The sequence below is a fragment of the Crocuta crocuta genome, unplaced genomic scaffold, assembly GCF_008692635.1.
Source record: "Crocuta crocuta isolate KB4526 unplaced genomic scaffold, BGI_CrCroc_1.0 scaffold323, whole genome shotgun sequence".
Classification (NCBI taxonomy): domain Eukaryota; kingdom Metazoa; phylum Chordata; class Mammalia; order Carnivora; family Hyaenidae; genus Crocuta; species Crocuta crocuta.
The window spans coordinates 3,186,437-3,209,360 of NW_027536465.1; the positions used below are offsets into that span (position 1 = coordinate 3,186,437).

The 22,924-nt window shown below is 44.6% G+C and overlaps 2 protein-coding genes across 7 annotated transcripts in view; one reads left to right on the forward strand and one right to left on the reverse strand.

The window, feature by feature from the left end:
• CPSF7 (cleavage and polyadenylation specific factor 7) overlaps window positions 1-6,145 on the reverse strand; it is a 22,199-nt gene extending 16,054 nt beyond the window's left edge. For 4 of the 5 annotated variants that reach the window (XR_013331260.1, XM_077748731.1, XM_077748729.1 and 1 more), the window contains exon 1: window positions 5,842-5,992. Coding sequence is in view for 4 of the 5 variants with exons in the window: in XM_077748731.1 (XP_077604857.1) it covers window positions 5,842-5,895 (54 nt within the window). In the remaining variant the exon portion in view is untranslated. Of the gene's footprint in view, window positions 1-5,841; window positions 5,993-6,112 lie in introns of those variants that run through there. The other variant, XM_077748732.1, reaches the window with a different exon arrangement.
• A 35-nt stretch (window positions 6,146-6,180) lies between these two features.
• On the forward strand, window positions 6,181-22,385 carry SDHAF2 (succinate dehydrogenase complex assembly factor 2). Of its 2 annotated transcripts, XM_077748733.1 has the most exons (5): window positions 6,181-6,301; window positions 9,231-9,308; window positions 9,646-9,869; window positions 9,956-10,065; window positions 21,644-22,385. In XM_077748733.1, exons 1-5 carry the CDS (start codon window positions 6,266-6,268, stop codon window positions 21,772-21,774), a joined length of 579 nt encoding a protein of 192 aa, XP_077604859.1. In that variant the 5' UTR covers window positions 6,181-6,265; the 3' UTR covers window positions 21,775-22,385. The 2 variants fall into 2 exon arrangements, with proteins under 2 accessions (XP_077604859.1, XP_077604860.1); XM_077748734.1 differs by lacking the exon at window positions 9,231-9,308 and having other exon boundaries at window positions 6,183-6,301.
• The last annotated feature ends 539 nt before the right edge of the window (window positions 22,386-22,924 follow it).

The following is a 22,924-nucleotide window of genomic DNA, read 5'->3' on the forward strand; positions in this document are numbered from 1 at the left end:
AAAAAAAAAAAAAAAAAAAAAAAAAAAAAAAAAGGAAAAGAATAATTCTGGGAGATTCTCCCTTACTATTTCTCAAATGACAACGCAGATCCAACACATTACCATGACACCTATATGACAGACTTTTGGGGAGGAACACCAGACACGTTCAATGATTCACAAAAGCAGTGAAGTTTGTTCTCTAAAATATAAGGGTAGAAAACAGGACAAGCACCCATACCATGAACTGTCACAGTTGGCACTTAAATGTGGACACGTACTCTGAAAGACACGTGAAGTATACTTTGTGTGTATGTGATACACTGCTGCCATGGACTGACGGTTTGTGTGCCCCCCCAGAATGCGTATGTTGAAATCCCACTCCCCAGCATGATGGTATTAGGAGGCGGGGTCTTTGGGAGATAATTAAAATTAAACGAGGTTTTGAGGTGGAACCCTCATGACAAGGATTACTGTCCATATAACAGCCAAGAGAGCGCATGCCTGCCCTGCCCAGTGTCCCTTGAGGAGACAAGGTGGCACTCAGCACCTAGAAGAGGGCCCTCACCAGAACCTAAAATTTCAGCCTTCCAGTCTCCAGAACAGTGAGATATAAATTTCTGTTGTTTATAAGCCACTCAGGTTTTGGTATTTTGTTATAGCAGCCCAAGTTAACCGTATATACCCCCAATCCTAAAACCGTAAGAACTACTACTGAGTGACCGTAATGTTTCAGATTCTGCAATGTTATCTCAGAGAGCTCAGTTTCAGGATCGGTATTTTTTCGGGTAACATTCAAAAACATCCCGACCGTGCTAAAGATGCTGCCAAAATGACAGAAGTTCAAAGTGTTTTAGAGGAACTATAGCTCATCATGTCATTGCTGTGTTTTTAAAAATGAAATAAAGGAAGAACCTATGTTAGGTAACTTGTCTAGTTCTCTGAAGAAAGAGAGCACTTCCTATAATGCAAGTCGGGACAGGAAGCTCCAGTAATTTTCTCCCTTAAATTCCATCACAGGAACTGCAGATTCTAAAATGAGGCTAGAGAGGAGACTCGCTACCAAATTCATTCCTAGACCTACATACCATCACGAACTTCTGGAAATAATTTTCTAGTTCCTCACTCATCTGAAGAATAAGGGAAGAATGTGCACACAAAAACAGCTTTATTGGACTGTTCTGGTAGTGAAGGGGGAAAGGGTTCTACTCCCTGAGGCACGTACATAATTCCAAGTATTACAAATACTCTAAAAAAACCACACAATAGGATTGTATAAACTTGTAAAAATATCAGAAAAAGGATGGCAAAAGAGAGTAAACTTTTTATTTTTTTAAAGTTTACTTAATCATTTTTAGAGAAAGAGAACACATGTTGAGCAGGAGAGAGGCAGAGAGAATCAAGTAGGCTCTGTGCTGTCAGCGTGGAGCCCGACGTGGAACTTAATCTCATGAACTGTGAGACCATGACCTGAGCTGAAACTAAGAGTTGGATGCTTAACTGGGGCACCCCAAAAGCAACCTTTTTAGAGGCAACTTATAAAACAAAAAAAGGAATCAATGAGACAAATAAGCATAAAAAAACTGTTCCAGGTAGTCAATTTATAAATAAATAAGGATCTTCCACCAAGAGAATGTAAAGAACAGGAAGAGAAGCTAACATTGGAGCGCACAGGGTGGATAATAAATTGAGTAAAGGGCTAAAAACTTGCAAACACAATGTGTGTAAAATATCTCACAGCTATTATGTCTCAAAGAACTGCAACTCTAGACAAAATCATTTATTTCCTCATTCATGTACTAAATACGGTGATATATGCCCTTATGGTTCCCAGGAAGATAGAAACTGTTTGAATTCTAATCCTTAGAGAGCAATACTTCACATCAGGGCGCTTTTAAAATTCATTTGTTTATTTATTGAATCTTGGTTCATTTTTGAGAGAGAGAGGGAGAGACAGAGAATGAGCAGGGGAGGCGCACAGAGAAAGGGGGAAGGAGGATGTGAAGCAGGCTCCACGCTCACAGCAGATGGCCTGATATGGGACCCCAACTCACGAACCATGACATCATGACCTGAGCCACAGCTGGGAGCTTAACGGACTGAGCCACCCAGGCACCCCACTTTTTAAATTTCAATCAAGGAGTCTGAACTGGAACTTAAAGGGAATAAGGAAACACACCATCTTGGATACTCAGTGGAACCAAATTGGGACTCCTTCCGGCAGGATCTGTGATTCAGAGATGTGTATCTAAAAGTTGTAAAACAAAAACTACCATGGATAATTGGGTAGTGAACTAGCATGCAGATTTGGGACAGCTCAGAGACCACACACATGACCGGAAACTTCCCATACTGCAAGCCTAGAGAGCAAGACTCTCTCTAAGGGTCTTTCAGGGACCCTTAGAGAACACACTAAGTCCTGAAAAACCTTGTATATGGATTACCTCGCCACTTTAAGAAGCACAAAAGGATTCAATGAATCCAAAACTGTCACATGGGGCACCTGGGTGGATCAGTCGGTTAAGCGTCCGACTTCCGCTCAGGTCATGATCTCGCGGTTCGTTGTGGGTTTGAGCCCCGCGTCGGGCTCTGTGCGGACAGCTCAGAGCCTGAAGCCTGTTTCAGATTCTGTGTCTCCTGTCTCTCTGACCCTCCCCTGTTCATGCTGTCTCTCTCCACCTCAGAAATAAATTTAAACAAAACAAAACAAAACAAAACAAAACAAGATTCAAATGGTTTCTCTGGGCTATAGAACCTGGGAACTGTTCTGATGCACAGAGCAGGCCTGTTGAGGGGTCTGTTGAAACAATGTATCAAGTTGTGTCTGAATTTAAACCTCTAGCAACACCAACACATTTTAAGCTCAGCTGGTAAGAGAAAAACAGAAAAAGCCTTGAAGTTTTTCTGATTACCAAATGAGCTGATGATTTACTCAGTGTTGAATTAGGTTAAAGCACAATCTAATTCTACAAATTAAGTGAAAAATACAATGTTTTCTGTGCACTGATGCCAAAGGTTTAGTTCCAGGGAGATTAAAAAGTGTGTATTTAAAACTGATTATATCAGGAAGAATTTTGTGTTTAACAGTATAGGAAGAGCCATGGTGGTTTCAGTAAGTTCTTTAAAGAACAACCTGCAGGATTCTGAATTTAAATAAGAACTTCTCCATCTGTACGTTCAATGTTTCTACCCTCCAACCCCCTTCTCCTGATATCTGAGGGAAGTAAAAAAGGTTAGGATTTATTTTTCTCAAAGCAACCTACTCAGTATCATCGTAACCAAAGCTCAAAGCTTTTGGCTTTATAAAGACTGGTCTCCAGTCCTCACCCCATGCCTGCTCCCCTGCCACTATCCACTGCCCTGACCTCCAGGAATGGAACGTCTCCTGAACACAGGGATCCATTCCCCCCCACCCCCATTCCCTCACTGGTCCTGACACAGGGCCTCGCAAACAGAAATTGCTCAATAAATATTTGATGGAAGTAGCAAAGAGAACAGCGTACTAGGCACAGCACCTTGCCTGGCACAAGGAGCAGAGAGAAACCCTCAGCAAAACGGCAGACCTCGCTTTTCCAGAGTACCTCCCCAGCCCAAGGGGGGGCAGCTGTGAACTTCCAGACTCTCGACATGACAGGAGTAAAGCAGTTGGGCAAAAGGGGCTTCCAGAGCACGTGCTGAAGATCAGGGGACTAGAGTACATGTGACAGGGTTCTTGTGCATGGTCAGCTCGGGAGGAATCCTTAATGTTCTGAAGACATTCTAAAACCCAGTCTGCACTGGCTGCCTTCAGTCTAACCTTGCGCTTTACAATGCTTGCCAAACGAAACCTTAATCATTTCTTCAGCAGCCTCCAAATTACACTAAGATCAGCTTCACCAAAATTTAACTCACGAGAGAAGCACCCCTCCGTGGACCTTCCATAAATGGACAGGAGATTCAAAATCTATACTTTCTTCCAACCTGCCAAGCATTAATGACTATCTATTTGATATATAAATGCCTACTAAATTCCACACACCATCTGTGGCCTTACACCCATAAACAAGTTTTTTTTTTACTAAAGAGACAGGAGAACAAACCGTTGAGGTCAATGACTTCTACCCTGACACGGCAGCCACCACCAGATAAGGTCTGGGCCTCATCAATGCCCTGTAAGGTACACTGCTTAGGAAATCCTGAAATTCCGTTTTCTGAGACCGAATGTGACTAGACCTGTCCTGTTTTGCCCATTTCTCAAAGTGATTCGGCAGCAATGGTATCAACCCACAGAGAAGGAAATTAAGGGGGGAGGAAGAGTTATTATTAACAATAACTATCCTTCCTATCTTGTATTAAAAAAAGAACACAAAAATGAAAATCACCCATAATTTGTAAAGAGTAGTAAAAACCAGATGCAAAATAATATGGAAAACAATGGTTGTAACTAAACGAATTTACTGAACCTTTCAATTCATCCATAATTATTTGACTTGAGCTGAAAAATTGTTTTTCATGTATTTAGGTCAACATGTAGATGATTCCAGTTTACCTGAGGAGATGTGGGCAAATATCAGAAAGTATATCTGACATAGCTGTACGATGGGTACAAGATCATTATACTATTCTCTCTACTTTTGTATTTTAACGTCTCTATATTAAAATGCCGTAATGTGTTAATTTTTTTTAAACGTGAACGTTTGCCAAATGTACAGGACATCTTCTGTCACCTCATATAAAAGTCAGGATCTAACCAGGGCACTCTCCTTCCCTAGTCTCTTCTTTTTATCCTCCTTCCGGATTCTCGTGTGTACCCACTGAAAGACACCAATGAAAGAACCAGTTTCCTCAAGTACCATGGCGCTGAAAACAACCCAGGCAAGATATTACTAAGTTTTAAAATGAGACTTGAGAGGTGCCTGGGTGGCTCAGTCGGGTTGAATGACCCGGCTCTTGATTTTGGCTCAGGTCATGATCTCACCGTCATGGGACTGAGCCTCACTTCAGGCTCTGCACTGAGTGTGGAGCCTGCTTAAGGTTCTCTCTCTTTCTCCCTCTGCCCCTCTCCCCCAATAGCACACACACTAAATAAACAAATGAATACATGTTTGGTAGAACTTATCAAAAAAAAATAGAATAAAAAGAGACTTTGGAACATTCTTGGGCTTGACCTCCATATAGTCCTGCTTCCCGGGAAATCACTGTGTAATGTTCCTTGACATGACATAAAGAGATCAATAAATCCACAGGTCTTTTTAACTGATTTGTCCAATACCTTTACCTCTGCCCTCAAGACAATTAGATGCATCAATAAATTAAAATGTATTACAGTGAAATGTCTAGGCGCTGCTGAAGGCCAGAGTCAAACCACCTACAGAAAGAAGTAAAAGCCAGAACAGTCAGGACGGAGCTGCCACTAAATGTTAAAGTATCTTTCATTCGGTGCTTGTGCACTGAGGAGGGGACTGTATTTCCCCAGCTGCCACTTGAAAGAATCACAAAGGAACGGGTATGGACACTGTCTTCATAAATACTACAGCGAACATAATTCTGATTTTTCAGCGCGCTCAGTCTCCGAGGAGACGGGTACCCAACTCTGGCCTCCTGGGGGAGCAAGTTCCACAGGTTGATTCGCCATTCTATTAAATCCGATTTTTATTTGCTCTTAAACCAAAGCCTGCAATATTAAGCCTGGAGGCTTACAATTCACATAAGGCGGAACGGCCTTTCGAGATCCTGAAAGTCTACCACAGAGGAAAAATCTGAGACCCGACGGAGGGCTCTTCGGGCCTGGCAAAGACTGCCATAGTCTGGGACCACTGCAAGTTCGGTGAAAGTGATTCCTCAGCAGGTCCCGGACAAGCCAAGCTCCCGATGACCCCTCACCTGATTGAACTCCTCGTCTGCGTATATATCAATCAAGTCCACTCCTTCGGACATGGCTCTGGAAGGAAGATCGCGAGCCCGGAGAACCGACAAAGTAAGTAAGATGCCGCTGCGGTAGCCTGCAAGACGCAAGAGATAGAAGGCATGAGGGTCCCGGGCCGGAAGGAGAGCAATGGTTGCCAACCTCTCGTCTCCAGAGACGCAGCATCCCGGCAGCCCAAGCTCGGTCCCACCCGCTCCGCCCCGCCCCCGGCCTCGCGCCGCCCCTCACTCTCCCAGGCCGCCGGGGCTCGCGGGGCTCGCTGCCCATCACCCTCGGGCCCGACCCGNCGGCTCAGGGCCTCGGAGCTGAGGCCCACGGTGCAGGCATCCGGAAGCTCCCGGAAGTGGCCTGGCCACAGGCGTCCGGTGCGGGTCGGGAAGGATGGCGGTGGCCACCATGTTCCCGGGGCTGGCACGGGTGAGGAGAGTGGAGGTTTTAGGGTCCCGGACAGGCCTTAGTGGGGACTGAGCTTCGTCTGCCAACGCAGTCGTGGAGACTGCGAGGAGCCTCCGGCTGCCTGATAACCCAGGGCAAGGGCAGACCCAAGGAGAGATCCGTCTTGCAACATAGGGGGTTCAGGTCACATCCACTCTTTTCGGAGCCCACTGTGTGGCTGTCTCGTGCGACACCCAATTCAGATTTCACCTGTTCCCCAGGTGGAGCTGCCTGCACCGCCTCTGTGCGCCGCTTCTCTCTGTTCTTAAGACTCTGTTCTTGTGTCTTTAATATCTGTTAGGATTTCACATCGTAATTTTTTTTCAATGTAGGCTTTTCTGACCGTAAACTTCTACTTTTTTATTGCATCTCATAATTTTTTGTATGTTGGGTTTTCGTTTGTCTCAAGATATATTCGAATTCCCCTTTTGATTTTTTCTTGGACCCGTTAGAACGATTGGTTTATTCATGACCTGAAGTGTGTTAATTTTAACAAATTTGTGAACTTTTCAGTCTTCCTTCTGCTGTGGATCTCTAGTTTTAGTTCATTGTGGTCAGAAAAGATACTTTGTGTCATTTTAATCTTTTGTAATTTGATAAAACTTGTTTTTCAACCCATCGTGATCTATCTTGGAGAATATTCTCAGTGTGCTTGCGAAGAATGTGTTCTGCTGAAATGTTCTGTATATGTCTGTTTTGTTCCACTTGATCTATAGTGTTGTTCAGGTCTTCTGTTTACTTATTGATCTTCTGTCTAGATGTTCTGTCCATTACTGAATGTGGAGTACTGAAGTCTATTTTTATTGTGTTGCTGTTTATTTCTTTATTTGTGTCAGTGTTTCCTTCCCGTATTTGGGTGCTCTGATGTTGGCTGCGTGTATATTTATGATTGTTATGTATTCCTGGTGTTATGTATTCCTTTTATCATTATAAAATGTCCTTAACTCTCATGACAGTTTTTGATGTAAAGCCTGTTTTGACTGACATAAATAGTGCCATCTTTGCTCTTTGGTTACCTTTTGCACCGGTTATCTTTTTTTCATCCTTTGACTTTCAGCCTGTGTATTCTTACATCTAAAAGGAGTCAGTTGTGGGGCACCTGGGTGACTCAGTCGGTTAAGCATCCGACTTTGGCTCAGGTCATGATCTCACGGTTTGTGGGTTCAAGCCCTGCGTTGGGCTCTGTGCTGACTGCTAGCTCAGAGCCTGGAGCCTGCTTCAGATTCTGGGTCTCCCTCTCTCACTTACCCTCCCCTGCTCATGCTGTCTCTCTCTCAGAAATAAATAAAACATTAAAAAAAATTTTAAAAAAGGAGTCAGTTGTAACAGTGTATGCTCCGACTCTGTTTTTTAATCCATCTAGCCACTCTAGTGTTTTGTTTGGAGAGTTTAGTTCATTTACATATAATTACTGATCAATAAGAACTTACTGTTGCCATTTTGTTGTTTTCTATTTGTCTTGTAGCTTTTGAATCGCTTTCTTCCTCCCTTGTTATCCTTTGTGACTCATTGTTTTTGTTTTGTTTTGTTTTGTTTGTAGAGACCCACTTCAATCCTTTCCTCATTTTCTATTTGTGTCTTCTGTGGATATTTTCTTCTTGATTACTATGGGGCTTCCATAAAATATAGTAATCCATTTTAAGATGATAACAATTTAACTTCACTCTCATCCCAAAAAACTACTCTTTTACTCCTCCAGCTTTCCATTATCGATGTTGCGATTGCGTATTTGTATATCGTGTATCCATTAGCATATTTTAATTATTTTTTAATGTTTTTCTCTTTTATCTTCTCTACCAGCATTAAAAGTGGTTTACGTACCACTGTTACAGTATTACGGTATTCTGTATTTGTCATATGTGTATCTTTAATGATGATCTTTATGCTTTCGTATGCTTTTGTGTTGCTCTTGATTGTCCTTTGGGCCTCTTGAATTTAGACGTCCAAACTTCCCCAAATTTGGAAAGTTTCTGGCCATTTCTTTGTGTTAATTTTTTTTTTAAGTAAGCTGTACACCCAATGGGTGGGTCGAACTTACAGCCCCAAGATCAATAGTCACATGCTCCACTTACCGAGCCAGCCAGCCACCCCTGGCCATTTCTTTAAATGAGCTTTCTGTTCCTTTATATTTTCTCCTTCTGGTACCCCATAATAGTTTTGTTGGTTTGCTTGGTGATGTCCCATAAATCCCTTAGGAATATTTCACTCCTTTTCATTCTTTTTTTTTTTCTTTCTTTCTCTGATTTGGAAATTTCAAATCACCTGTCTTTGAGTTCACTGATTCTTTCTTCTGCTCGATCAAGTCTGCTAGTTAACCCCTGAAGCAAATTTTTTTTATTTGGTTATTGTATTCTTTAGCTCTAAAATTTTTGTTTGGTTCCCTTTAATATTTCTCGCTGTTGATATTGTCATGCATTGCTTTCCAGAACAAATTGAACATCTTGATGACAGTTGTTTTGAATTCTTTGTCAGGTAATTCATACGCCTCTATTTCTTTAGGGTTGGCTTCTAGAGATTTGTTTCTTTGATTGGGCCACGTATCCTGTTTCTTCGTGTCCCTTGCAAATTTATATTGGGTCTAGGCTTTTGAAAAAACAGCCCACTCTCCTAGTCTTCTTAGACTGACTTTGTACAAGGAAAGACCTTCAGCAGTCAGCCTGACTAGAGATCCTGGGAGCTTCTCAAGCATTTGTGTGTGGATATCTCTTCTCTAGGTTTGTGCATATAAATTCTAAATTGGCAGGACTTGCTGACTTCTTGTTTCAGGAGCCTCTTACCTGGTTTCTGGATTTCTCATAAAAGGAATTGGTCCATGTATTGCTGTGGAGTGGCTGTCTCCATGGGAAGGGCGGGGGGGCTTCCTGTTCCACCATCATGCTGCCGTCACTACCTTCTCATTGCATCTTGGTAGGTTTTACCCTTCTCTAGATTGGGAGCCTTCTGGGGATTAGGGACCATGCCATCACCGTATGCTCAGATTCTAACACAGGTAAGTGACTAAAATACATGCCACACCATAAGAATGTCAAGAGAATATGAAGGAAGGAGAAGATGCTTCCGCTGGAGAATTTCTGGAAGGGTACTTGTTAAGAACACGTGTGCAATTAGGGCTGGGTTCTACTGCCAACTGCAGTCACTATTCAGGTGACCTTGGTAAGTTATTTAACCTCTGCTAGTCTCAGCTTCCTAAGCTATAAAGTGGGGATGGTATCCACACAACTTCTTAGGGACTAAATGAGATTGAATAAGCTTCCCACCCAGGAAGTGTTGAGCGAATGACAGCAATGGTAGTCATTATAAAGATGTTTGTGCTTTATTTATTTCAGATGCTTGCTCTGTCAAGGCGCCACCTAGTGTCCCCCTCTCTCAGCACACCATCATTCAGCCGTTTCTACAGAGGCGACTGCCCAACAGATTCCCAAAAAGATATGATTGAGATCCCTTTACCTCCGTGGCAGGAGCGAACTGATGAATCCATAGAAACCAAAAGAGCCCGGCTACTGTATGAGAGCAGGAAGAGGGGAATGTTGGAAAACTGTATTCTGCTTAGGTAGGGAAATATGGGTCTTGCTGTTACTTCTCTTTGGTACTGGAGACCGCCTTTTCAACTCCCTTCTCTCTCTTTCTCGTTTTTAGCCTCTTTGCTAAAGAATATCTGCACCGCATGACAGAGAGACAGCTGAACCTGTATGACCGCCTGATTAATGAGCCCAGCAATGACTGGGATATTTACTACTGGGCCACAGGTACTGGGCATGATAAGCAAGCAGCATGATGTGAAAAATAGGATGACTTATGCTGATTTGCATCTGGAATCGCATCCATTTTCATTCATTCATGCAATAGACACTCAACCCAAGCACTTTTCACGTTTTTCAAAGTGTGCAAAATTGTTTTATTACTTAAAGTGCATTTGCAAGCAATAGAAACATGTCGAAGCAGAAAGGGAGTTTAGTGGCTTGGTGTAGAAAGCTCAGTGCATCAAAGGCAGGGTTCTAGAAAAACCAGGCTGGGAATGGTGTGGAACCAGACAGCTCTAGAAATCTGCGTAGTAAGAGTTCTTCAGTGGTGTCATTCCGGTGCTGCCTTTGGGAAGAACAATTCTCTCCATGTATAGTGAGGGTTAGTTTTGACTGTGAGTAAAAAAACAAAAAACAAAAATCCCAAACAGTAATAACATAAACAAGTGAGAACTATATTTCTGTGTCATAACAGAAGTGCAGAGGTAGGCATTCCGTTCAGAAATCATAAGGTCCAGGTTCCTCTGGGTTGGCTGCTCCCTCATCCTCAGCGTGTACCATCTGCCTCAGGGTTGAAGGTGGTTGCTGAGGCTCTGTCTGTCCTGTCCATGTTTCAGCCAGGAGTAAACGTATAGAAGCGCACACCTGACTCTTTGTGGATCCTTCTCAGGAAATTATACACCATGCTTCCACCTATTTTCCATTAGCCACAGTTTAGTCACGTGGCTACTCCTCATCATAATGAGAAAACAGTACAGTCCCTGTGTCCAGGTAACTTGGGGGTTCTGTTATCAAGGAAAAGTGGGAGAATGGATGTTAGGGGACATCTTGTCCTCGGTTTTTGTGTTTCCAGTCCATGTTTGAGTCACAAGATAGAAACCATCCTGTAGGTTCCATTAATTAAGTGTCATGGTACAGAGTCTAGAAGCTTAGGTAGCCATTGTAAAGCCCTCAAGGTGTAAACTATTTACGCGCTGGCCTTTAGTGTTGCTGAGTGAAGTTCTGTCGTGTGAGTGTGCCACAGTTTGTCTATCCATTGACCTACTGAGGGACATCATGGTGTCTCCAGTTTTAGGTGATTATGAATAAGCCACTATAAATGTTTGCATATAGCTTTTTGTGGGTATAAATTTTAGTTTCTCTTGGATTAATGAGTCTTATTGTAAGTGTATGTTTATGACAGACCTTTTCTATAATGGGACAGGTAGTAAATATTGTAGGCTTTACAGACCATATAGTTTCTGGCATGATATTCACTTCCTGCTTTTGGATAATAAATAGGTAAACAATTGAGTGTGACTGTGATAGAATAAAATTGCATTGAGAGGCACAGATCCTTGAATTTCGTCTCATTTTCATATGTCATGAAATATCCTTCTGACTTTTTTCCTCAACCACTTAAAAGTCATTCTTTTTTCTTTTTAAGTTTTTTTAACATTTATTCAATTTTGAGAGAGAGCGCACACGAGCGACTGAGTGGGGGAGGGGCAGAGAGAGAGGGAGAGAGAATCTGAAGCAGGCTCCAGGCTCTGAGCTGTCAGCACAGAGCCCAACACGGGGCTCAAACCCACAAGCGGTGAGATCATGACCTGAGCTGAAGTTGGACGCTTAACCAACCGAGCCACTCAGGTGCCCCTTGAAAGTCATTCTTAGTTCACAGGCCACAGTTTGCTGACTCCTGTGTTGAGTGAAAGGGGCCATGATCAAAGACTGGCCATATGTACCATATGATACCATTTATATGATATTCTTGGAAAGACAAAACCGTAGGGGCAGAAAACAGACCAGCGATTTCCAGGGACTTGGTGTGAAGTTCCACATCCTTACAGGCACTTGGTATTACCAGGGTTTTGGTATTGTTTTTAGCCACTCTAAGGAACACGCAGTGGTATTAGCACAGCTCTGATAATTAAGGATGGTAAGACTCTATTTTTCAGTGCTTATTTGCCATTGCTCTATCTTTGGTGATACGTCTCTTCAAATCTTACCCCACCTTTGTGTTTTTTCTTTATTTGGCTTCTTTTCTTTTTTAACGTTTTGTTTATTTCTGAGAGAGAAAGAGAGAGAGCATGAGCAGGGGAGGGTCAGAGAGAGGGGGAGACACAGAATCCAAAGCAGGCTCCAGGCTCTGAGCTAGCTGCCCGTTACAGAGCCTGATTCAGCTTGAACCCATGAACTGTGAGATCATGACCTGAGCCAAAGTCAGAGGCTTAACCAACTGAACCACTCAGGCGCCCCTAATTGGGCTTATTTTCTAATTGAGTTTTGAGTGTTCTTTATGTCAGATTCAAGTCCTTTATCAGGTATGTGTCTTGCAAATTTCTTTCTACTTGTCCACGGCTTGTCTTTTTCTTTTCTTTAAAAAAATTTTTTTTTAATTATTTATTTCTGAGAGAGAGTGAGAGAGACAGCGTGAGCAGGGGAGGGTCAGAGAGAGAGGGAGATACAGAATCTGAAACAAGCTCCAGGCTCTGAGCTGGCAGCACAGAGCCCGATGCGGGGCTCAAACCCTCGAACTGTGAGATCATGACCTGAGCCGAAGTCGGATGCTTAACCGACTGAGCCACCCAGGCACTCTGTCTTTTTATTTTCTTAACATTATCTTTCAAAGAGCAGGGTTTTGTTTTGTTTTTAATGTTTATTTGAGTGAGAGAGGGAGGGAGTCACAGAATCTGAGTTGTCAGCACAGAGCCTGACTTGGGACTCAAACTCGTGAACTGCGAGATCATGACCTGAGCTGAAGTTGGAGGCTTAACCCATGGAGCCCCCCAGGAGCGCCGCAAGAAGCAGTTTTTAATGTTGGTGATGTACGATGTTTCCTTCGGTGGTTTAGTGGATTGTGCTTTTGATACAGTGTCTGAGAACTCCGCCATATTCAAAGTCACAGATTTTCTCTGTTTTCTTCTAGGAATTTTATTGGTTTAGAATCACCTGTTCAATTTCTCTAAAACGAACAAACAAAAATCCTACTTGGATTTTGATTAGAGTTGTGTTAAATCAATGGATCAATTTGGGAAAATATTTTTAGCAATTTAGAATTGTCTAATCTATGAACATGCTGTCACTTATTTAGGTCTTTGACTTCTTTAAAAAATTTTTTTTTAATGTTTTTCACTTTTGGAGAAAGAGAGAGAGCATGAATGAGGGAGGGGCAGAGAGAGAGGCACACAGAATCTGAAGCAGGCTCCAGGCTCTGAGCTGTCAGCACAGAGCCCGACGCGGGGCTCGAACCCGTGAACCATGAGATCATGACCCGAACGGAAGTCGGATCTTTAACTGACTGAGCCCCCCAGGCGCCCTGGTCTTTGACTTCTTTAATCTGCATGTTCTCTATTGTTGCATAACAGATTACCCCAAAATTTACTGACTTAAACCCACCTTTATTATCTCAGCGTTGCTGTGGGTCTGGAATCCAGGCATGGCTTAGCTCGGTCCTGTGCTTTATTCCATCACGAGGTTACAGTCAAGGTGTCAGCCTCGGCTCGGGGCTTTCATCTGGAGGCTCTGCTGGGGGAGGAGCGGCTTCAAGTTCTCTCTGCGGAGAGAGAGTTGGCAGAGCGAAGTTCCTCCAGGCTCCCCACCTGCAGGCCGTTCCCTGCTGGCTGGTGCCTGGAAGCTGCCTTCTGTCCGTTGTCACCAGCGCCTCTCCCACTTGGCAGCTTGCGTCTTCAGAGCCTGCCAGCCGGGAAGGCGACAGAGGAGTCCGCTGGGAAGACGGAAGTCTCAGTGTTTTGTAACATAATCACAGAAATGACTTTCTGTTATCCTTGCTGAGTTCTGTTGGCTCGAATCAAATCATTAGGTCCAGCCCAGGGTGGGGGTGGGGCTCACACAAGGGCTTGATACCAGGAGGTGGACCTCAGCGAGGGCCATCCTAGAAGTCTGACTGCTATTGTGCAGTTTTCAGCGTATTTTGGACATGTTTTGCTGGATTTATACCTAGGTATTTCATGTATTTTGGTGCCGTTATAAATAGTACTTTGAGAGAAGTTCCCACTTTCCCATTGTTGGTGGAATGTAGAATTTTTGTATCCTGTAACCTTGCTAAGCTCACTCAGAGCTAGAAGCTATTTTGTAGATTCTTTGGGATTTTCCATGTAGACAACTGTCACCTGTGAACAGGGATGGTTTTCCTTCTTCTCTTCCAACCTGTATTGTATGCCTTTTGGATCTTTAATTTGCTTTATTGCACTGTCTGGGGTGTCTGGTATGACGCTGAGTAGCAGCAGTGAGAGCAGGCATCCTTGCTTTGTTCCCCCGTCAGGGGGGACGTGTTCAGTCTTTCATCTTTAAGTGTAATGTTAGCTGGGGGCGCCTGGGTGGCTCAGTCAGTCAAGTGTCTGACTTAGGCTCAGGTCATAATCTCATTGCTCGTGAGTTTGAATCCCGCATCAAGCTCTCGGCCGTTAGCACAGAACCCGCTTCAGAACCTCTGTCCCGCCCTCACCCCGCCCTTCCCCTGCCTGTGTGTGTCTGTGTGCATGGGGGGGGCCACACATGCTCTCAAAAGTAAACTTTTAAAAGATAATATAAATAAATAAATAAAATGTTAGCTTTAGGTTAGTTGTAAATGCCTTTTATCAGATTGAGAAAATTTTCTCCTGGTTTTAGCATATTGAGTGTTTTTTCATAGATAGATACTGAATTTTGTCAGGCACTTTCTAGGCATCTCTATAGAAATAATCATTTTTTGCTCATATGATTTTTTTTCCTTTAGTTTATTGATAATGATGAATTTTTTTTATAAAATTTTTTTAATGTTTTATTTATTTCGGAGAGAGAGAGAGAGACAGCGTGAGCAGGGGAGGGTCAGAGAGAGAGGGAGTCACAGACTGAAACAGGCTCCAGGCTCTGAGCTGGCAGTCAGCACAGAGCCCGACGCAGGGCTCAAACCCACGAACCGCGAGATCATGACCTAAGCGAAAGTAAGACGCTTAACCGACTAAGCCACCCAGGCACCCCAATAATGATGAATTTTTGATTGATTGATTTTTAGGTATTGAACCAACCTTGCATGCCTGTGATAAACACCACCTGTTCTTGATTAGTATTTGATTTGCTAATATTTTGAAGATCTTTGTATCTGTCTTCATGAGGGAATTGGTGTGTAGTTTTCTTGTAATCTCATCTGGTTGGGTCAGAGTCATGCTGGCTTCACAAAATGAGTTGTGAAGTGCTCTCCTCTCTCATTTCCTGGAAGAGTAGATAAAATTGGTATTATTTCTTCCTTAAATGTTTGGTACAATTTGCTAGGGAAGCCATCTGGATCTTAGGTTTTCTTCATTGGAAGTTTTTAAGCGTAAAGTCTAATTTTTTTTTTTTTTTTTTTTTACTAGCTATGGAACAATTCCAGTTACCTGTTTCTCCTTGGATGAGATTTGTTAGTCTGTGTGTCTTTAATAAATTTGCCCATTGTCACATAAGCTGTTAAATCTAAGTTGTGAAAGTATTTGCTTTTTCTTTGAATGTCTGAAGAGCCGTAGCGAGGTCCCTCCTTTATTTTTAATGTTGGTGATTTGTGGGTTTTTCTTTTTTTCTTGATCAGTCTGGCTAAAAGTTTATCAGTTTTATTTATTTTTTCAGAGAACCAGCTTTTGATTTCATTGATTTTTCTCTCTCTTTCTAATTCCATTGATTTCTGTTCGTTATTATTTCCTTTTTTTCTGCTTGTGTTGGGCTTAATTTGCTCTTATTTTTTTAGTTTCCGAAGGGGGAGGTTGAGCTCCCTGATTTGAGACCTCCTTTGCTACTGTGCACATTTAATGCTATAAATTTCCCTCTAAGCACTGCTTTAGCTTCATGTTGCCACTTTGGATGTGTTAATGTTTTCATTTGCATTCAGTTCAAAATATGTTCTAATTTCCCTTCTGACTTCCTCTTTGATCCATGGGTTATTTAAAAGTTTCATTTAAAATAGTTCCAGATATTTCTCTGTCATTGAAAACATTGTGACCACAGAACGTATGTTGTATGGTTTCAGTTAAGTTTGTTGAAATTTGTTTTATGACCTGAACTGTGGTCATGATATTTGATAAATTTTTCACGTGCACTTATTTGAACATACCGTGTCTTTTGCCCCCATTGGTGAAGTGTGCCATAAATGTCAACTAGGTCAGCTTGGGTGATACCGTTCTTCATGTCCTTGTATGCTGACTGGCTTTCTCTGTACATTTTCTGTCAACTAATCAAAGAGTGTCAAAGTTGCAAATCGTAATTGCAGATTTGTCTGTTACTCCTTTCAATTCTCTCAGGTTTTCCTTCATGTGTTTTGAAGCTCTGTGGTATGAAAACATATTTAGGATTGTTGTATTGATGAATGGACTCTTTTGCCATTATATAATGTCTTTCCCTTTTTTTAAGTTTATTTATTTTGTTGTTTTTTGTTGTTTTTTAAATTTTTTTAATAGTTTGTTTATTTTGAGACAGAGAGAGACAGAGCATGAGTGGGGGAGGGGCAGAGAGAGAGAGAGAGAGAGAGAGAGAGAGAGAGAGAGAGAGAGAGAGAGAGAGGGAGATACAGAATCTGAAACAGGCTCCAGGCTCTGAGCTGTCAGCATAGAGCCTGATGCGGGGCTCGAACCCACGACCTGTGAGATCTGACCTGAGCCGAAGTCGGACGCTTAACCGACTGAGCCACCCAGGCACCTCTAAGTTTATTTATTTTGAGAGAGAGCGTGAAAAAACCACACATGATTAGGTTAGAACCACCTGGGTAATTTCCCCATCCGGAGGTCAGCTGTGCTGTGTGACACAGCGTGATCATGGTAGTAAAGACCATTGTGCTCACAGTGCTGAAGGTTGTGCAGGGCCTGTACACCAACGGAGTAGGAAATACTGAGGGCTAACTCAGAAGTCTGCCTCCCTAACCATTCTTTTATTTTGAACCTCTCTTTGTCTTTACACTTTTTTTTTTTTTAATTTATTTATTTAAGTAATCTCTACACCCAACGTGGGGCTCGGATTCACAAACCTGAGATCAAGAGTCACATGCTCAACCAACTGAGCCAGCCAAGTGCCCCATGTCTTTGTCTTTGTATTTCGTTTGAACTTCTTATAGATAGCACATATAGTCTCTTTTTTATTCTAACTTAAAAAAAAAAATCTTCTTTTTAATGTTTTATTTATTCTTAAGAGAGAGAGGTGGGGGACAGAGCACGAGCAGGGGAGGGCTAGGGCGAGAGAGGGACACAGGATCTGAAGCAGGCTCCAGGCTCTGAGCTGTCAGCACAGAGTCCGATGAGGGGCCGAAACTCACGAGCCGTGAGATCATGACCTGAGCCGAAGTCAGACACATTACTGACTGAACCACCCACCACCCAGGTGCCCCTCTTTTTTATTCAACCTTATGGTCTCTGTCTTTCCATTGGTGTGTTTTGGCCCTTATATATAATTAAAGAGCAATGTAGTTGAATTAAAAACTACCATTTTTGTTTCCTGCTTTTTCATCTGTTCTTTTTTCCTTTCTCCTTCTGTTTCCATGGGGTTGTTGTTGTTTTTTTTTTTTTTTGAGCATTTAAAATTTCATATGACCTCCACTGTTGGCTTATTATTTATACCTCTCGTTACAATTTTTTTAGTGATAGCCGCAGGGTTTACAATATACATCCTGAATCACAGTCTTCCTTCAAATACTCTTGTACTGAATCATGTATGTTGTAAGAACTTCACAGTAACACACTCCCAAATCCTCCCTCCCATCTTCTGTGATGCAGTTGTACTTTTTACTTAACTTGTAAGCCTACACTCCATTTCTCCTGTTTCTCTTTAGAAAGTTACGTTTAGAGCACTTTAAAATAAAAGAATACATTATATTTTACATTTGTGTATAGGTGATTATAACTTTTGTAGTTGTTGTTTATAGGTACACAATATACGACATAATGTGTCAAATATATCTTTTATTTACCTTTGTTCAGTTATCTCCAGAGACCTTCATTTCTTTGCCTAGATCCATGTTTCTCTCTGGTATCCTAGTCCTGCTGCCTAAAGAACTTCCTTTAATACTTCTTGTGGTACAGGTCTGCTATTAAGAATTTTCTCTGCTTTTGTCATTTAAAAAAAATTTTTTTTAATGTTTATTTCTGAGAGAGAGACAGCATGAGCAGGGGAGGGTCAGAGAAAGAGAGACACAGAATCTGAAACAGGCTCCAGGCTCTGAGCTAGCTGTCAGCACAGAGCCCGACACGGGGCTCGAACCCATGAACCGTGAGATCATGACCTGAGCTGAAGTCGGACACTTAACCAACTGAGCCACCCAGGCATCCCTGCTTTTGTCATTTTTAAAGAATAGTTTCACTGGGTATAGAATTACAGGTTCACAGTATTTTCTCTCAGCTCCTTATGGGGCCACATTGTGTTTGCTGGGCTGCTAGTGTGCAGGATTGATTCGGTCTGGTCAGGAGTTGAGCTGGGTTTGGGTTTGTTTTGATTACCTTCATCGTAGCATTAACTTCAAATTCTGGGTGCTGTCTTCTGGTTTGCATAGCTTCTGACAAGAGGTCGGCTGTGAGTTTCTTTATTCATTTGTACACAGTGTGTCATTTCTTCCTGGATGTTTTCAGCATTTCCTCTTTGGTTTTTAGCTGCTTGGACATGTTGTGTCTTCATGTTTGTTTCTAGGATTTTCGTGCTTGGGTTCTCTGGAAATGTTGGATCCCATTACACTGTTTAATATTACCCCACAGCTTTTGGATTCTGTTTTGTGTCTTTAACTCTCTTTTTCTCTGTTTTCTTTTTTTTTTTTTTAAATATTTAAGTAATCCCTATACCCAACATGGGGCTCGAACTCACAACCCTGAGATCAAGAGTCTCTTGTTCTTCCAGCTGAGCCAGCCAGGCACCCCAACTCTTTTATGTATCAGTTTGAGGACTTTTTATTCAGTAATATTGATTGATCAGTCTTCCTCCTCCCTAAGTGTTGAGTCTCTTGATGAGCCTGTTGAGGTCAATCTGCTTTATTGCTACTGCATTCTTATTTTTAACATTAACATTTGACTTTTACAGTTTCCAGCTCTCTGCTGGGGTTGCTTATCTGTTCCTACATTTTGTCTACTTTTTTGACCAGGGTCTTTAACATATTAGTTACTTTAAATTCCCTCATAGTTCTGGGTCATCCCGGAGTTTTTCTGGTGATTGCTTTGTCCCTTCACAGTGCGTTGTGTTTTTCCTCTTTTGTGTGCATGTGTATCTCATAATTTTTGATTGAATGTTGGACATGAGTAAGACAGTAAAGACTGAAGAAGATAGTATTTTGGCCTAGAAATGGGCATACTTCCGCTAGGTTGTTTGTATGGGGATCAAGTCAGTCTAGTTAGGAGTTAAGGTTCCTTAGATTTGGTTTTGGTTTTGGTTTTTTAAATAGGCTCCATGCCCAGTGTGGAGCCCAGCATAGGGCTTGAACGCACAACCCTGAGATCAAGACCTGAGCTGGGCTCCTGGGTAGCTCCAGTCGGTTAAGCGTCTGACTTCGGCTCAGGTCACGATCTCACGGGTTGTAAGTTTGAGCCCCACGTCAAGCTCTGTGCTGACAGCTCAGAGCCTGGAGTCTGCTTCGGATTCTGTGTCTCCCTATCTCTGTCCCTCCCTCGCTCACGCGCTCTCTGTCTCTTAAAAATAAATGTTAAAAAAAAATTTTTTTAAAAGACGCTTGTTTTGCTTCCCTTCGCTGCACCACAAGCCTCTGTTGCTACCGTGTCTTTGGAGTTGGGGCTGAGTTTCCAGAATATTTCTCAGGATTCCTCTTCTCCCCTCCGCTTTCAGCCTTCCTTGCATTTCTGGGCCTCAAAGGGAATCTCTCCGAGTTCTGTCCTTCCCCAGTCTTCCCCAGTCGCACATTCCTGTGGTGCCCACTAGGTGCCTCCTCCTTGGGGCAAGGAAAGTTGGGAGGGCCTTTCCTGTTATCCTGGTTCGCCTTCAATCCCTGGGGCCCTGGGCTCCCTGAGGCTGGCCTTTCTCCGGCCCTGCCTGTCCCACAGGCTTATATTTTTATTTTCCTTTTCACTTTCTACCCCCTGTAGGAGACTGGATTTGGAGACCTATTCCTAGTCTCTTAAGGCTTTTATTCTTTTTTTTTTTTTTTTAATTTATTTCTGAGAGAGAGAGAGCGTGAGCAGGGGAGGGTCAGAGAGAGAGGGAGACACAGAATCCGAAGCTGAGTCCAGGCTCTGACCTAGCTGTCAGCACAGAGCCCGACGCGGGGCTCGAACCCACGAACAGTGAGATCATAACCTGAGCTGAGGTCGGACACTCAACCGACTGAGCCACCCAGGCGCCCCAAGGCTTTTATTCTTTAGGGGAGAAGGGCTGGCCTGGGCTCGGGCCCGTTTTGCAGGGTTGGCTGCTCCCCTCCTCCTCGCCCGCATCACCGAGGGAGGCGCTCTCCGGCCTCCTGCTCGGGCCCCGTCCTTGTCAGGAGCGACCTCCGAGGGCTGTGGAGAACAGCCTGCAGGGTGTGAGCTCCGCTGGTGGCTGTGGCCAGCCCACACTTGGCTTGTGGCAGTTCGTTAGAAATCTTAGCCTGACTCTTCTTCCCTGTTCGTAGGGTGCCCGGTGTCTCTCCTTCCCACGCGTGTCTCAGGCGAGCAGGTGCCCCTGTGCAGCTCCTCCTTTGAGGGGCTTCCCTTCCGTACACCTTAGCCTGCTTGGTTGCCCGCCACCTGCGTTCTCTGACGACTTCGCAGAGAGTCGTGCTCCGTGTGCGTTATCTGGCTTCTGTCGTCAGGATGGGCGCCGTGGGCTCTGCAGCTGTCGCTGCCGTCAGGGGAAGCCTGAACCTCCCGGACGCTGGGCTGTGTGCTGAGTGAGGGGGGATCGGGCATCATTTTGAGGAGTCCCCCCACCCCGGCCCCAGCATGTGGTCCTGACAGGAGGGTCACCGCCAGCACGTTCCCCAGGCTTTCCCAGTGGGAGGCTCTGCTTGTAACTCGAACCTTAAGTTGGACCTTAGGTGAGCGTCTCAATGTGGAGAGAGAGGTGGGAGGTGAGCGCGCCCACGGCGACACTCGTGTGTCTCAGCTCTCGATGCCGTTGTCTGTCCGTTGGAGCCCGGTTCTCCTGACTTACGTCCACGTTGTGCGCCCCAGGTGGCCTCGTGATGAATTCCTTTTGGCTTCAGTTCGCAGAGCCTCTAGTTTGTCATGCACAACCGAGGGGTTTTGCCTCAGGAAATGCATCGCATAACCAGAGGACGGGAGCGCGCCAAGTGCCGAGCAGAGCGGTGCGGCTGACTTTGGACAGGCCAGGGGCCGGCAGACTTGTTCATAAAAGACCAGACGGTAAATACCCTTGTCCGGCGGCCAGATGGTCTCCGTTGCAGCTCCGCAGCCCTGCCAGCGCAGTGCCACGGCCAGAGAGCCACGGCCAGGGAGCCACGGCCAGCGCGGGAGCAGCTGTCCCAATCGAGCTCCGTGCACGTTTGGGCCGCCGCCGTTTGCCGACTCGCGGGGGGCTGCCGGGTCCGCTCCGGGGGAGGACGGACACCGTCTGTGTCGCTGCTGGTTCTTTGCCAAGGCTACAGTTTCAGGTTTCGAGGTCCTCGTGCCCGAGTATTGACTGACAGTTCTTCCTGTCTGTTCTTCTCTTGCAGAAGCAAAACCAGCCCCAGAAATCTTTGAAAACGAAGTCATGACCATGCTCAGAGACTTTGCTAAAAACAAGAACAAAGAGCAGAGACTGCGCGCCCCAGATCTCGAATACCTCTTTGAAAAGCCGCGTTGAGCTGTGCACTACTGCCCGCCCTGGGGGCTCAGTCCCCGGACCCTTACTTATGACAGGCAATGGCCTTGATTCCCCGCCTCTCTGTAGACAGCCCACGCAGGCCACTGGCTTGCCTCAAATGATGGCCCCGTCTCTCAGGACTTGTAGACGTTCATTTGGACCCATTCTAACATTTCTGTTCAGGTTTTAGGCCCCAGTCAGTGTGGCCGGCGCTCAGGTCCCAGTGTCTGGCTGCTGTCCCCAGAGGCAGGCCTCTGCCACAGGAGGGCGCTGGAGGGAAGCGATCGTGCTCGCTCCCTGCTTCAGCCGGGAGGGGAGGCGAGTGTGCTCGGTGCAGGGAGCTGCTGGTCCGTGTGGAAGGCCTCCCTGAGCAGCCCGGGGCTCTGTTCACGTGAAAGCCCCCCCTTTCCGCCCCGGTGCCATCCTTTCTACCCGGGGAAGCGGACCCAGGCCCCCTGAGCTGAATCTTTCGAAGGCACCGCGGGCAGCAGGGGGGCCACACTGGGCCCGGCGTGTAAGACTCGGCTTCCTCCTCACCGCGTCTTCTCTCCAGTGTTCACTCTGTAAACCGAAAGATCATTAAATATTAAAGAGTATTTCACAAAGGAAAACTACAGTCCCTCTGACCCTCGCTCGATGATTTTAATGCTGTCTGTTCTCATGGATTCGTAGTCCTTTGTCTCTAGAGCGTTCGAGTCCCGCCCACAGGTGTTACGTCCATGCAGCATGATGGCCCACTTTCTCTATATTTCTACCGTCTTCCCAGTTCTTGTAGTTGATCCATGAACAATGAGGAATGGCGTCTTCAAGTGGATCGGTGGCAAGTGTTGAGCTCTGGGGCCGGAAGTTCTGTGTGGCCAGCGGTGGTCTCGCTGGAGCGATTTTGCCCTCAGAGCTGTAATCCAGTCAGAGCCGTAGGCACCCGGGCTGGGCCAGGGCCTCCTGAAGGCGTGACCCTCAAGAAGACAGGTCAGAATTGATAAGCACGTGGCTGGCGACAGGAATCGTGGGCTCGCAGGGTCAGGAAGCTGTGGGGTCCCCATAGAGCGTCCTCGTGGTCCCTCCTGCCTTCAGTGGCCCCGGCTGGCCGAGGAGGGAAGAGAACCCGTCTTCCCTTACGTGACCTCATGAAAGCCTCACCATGCCCCTC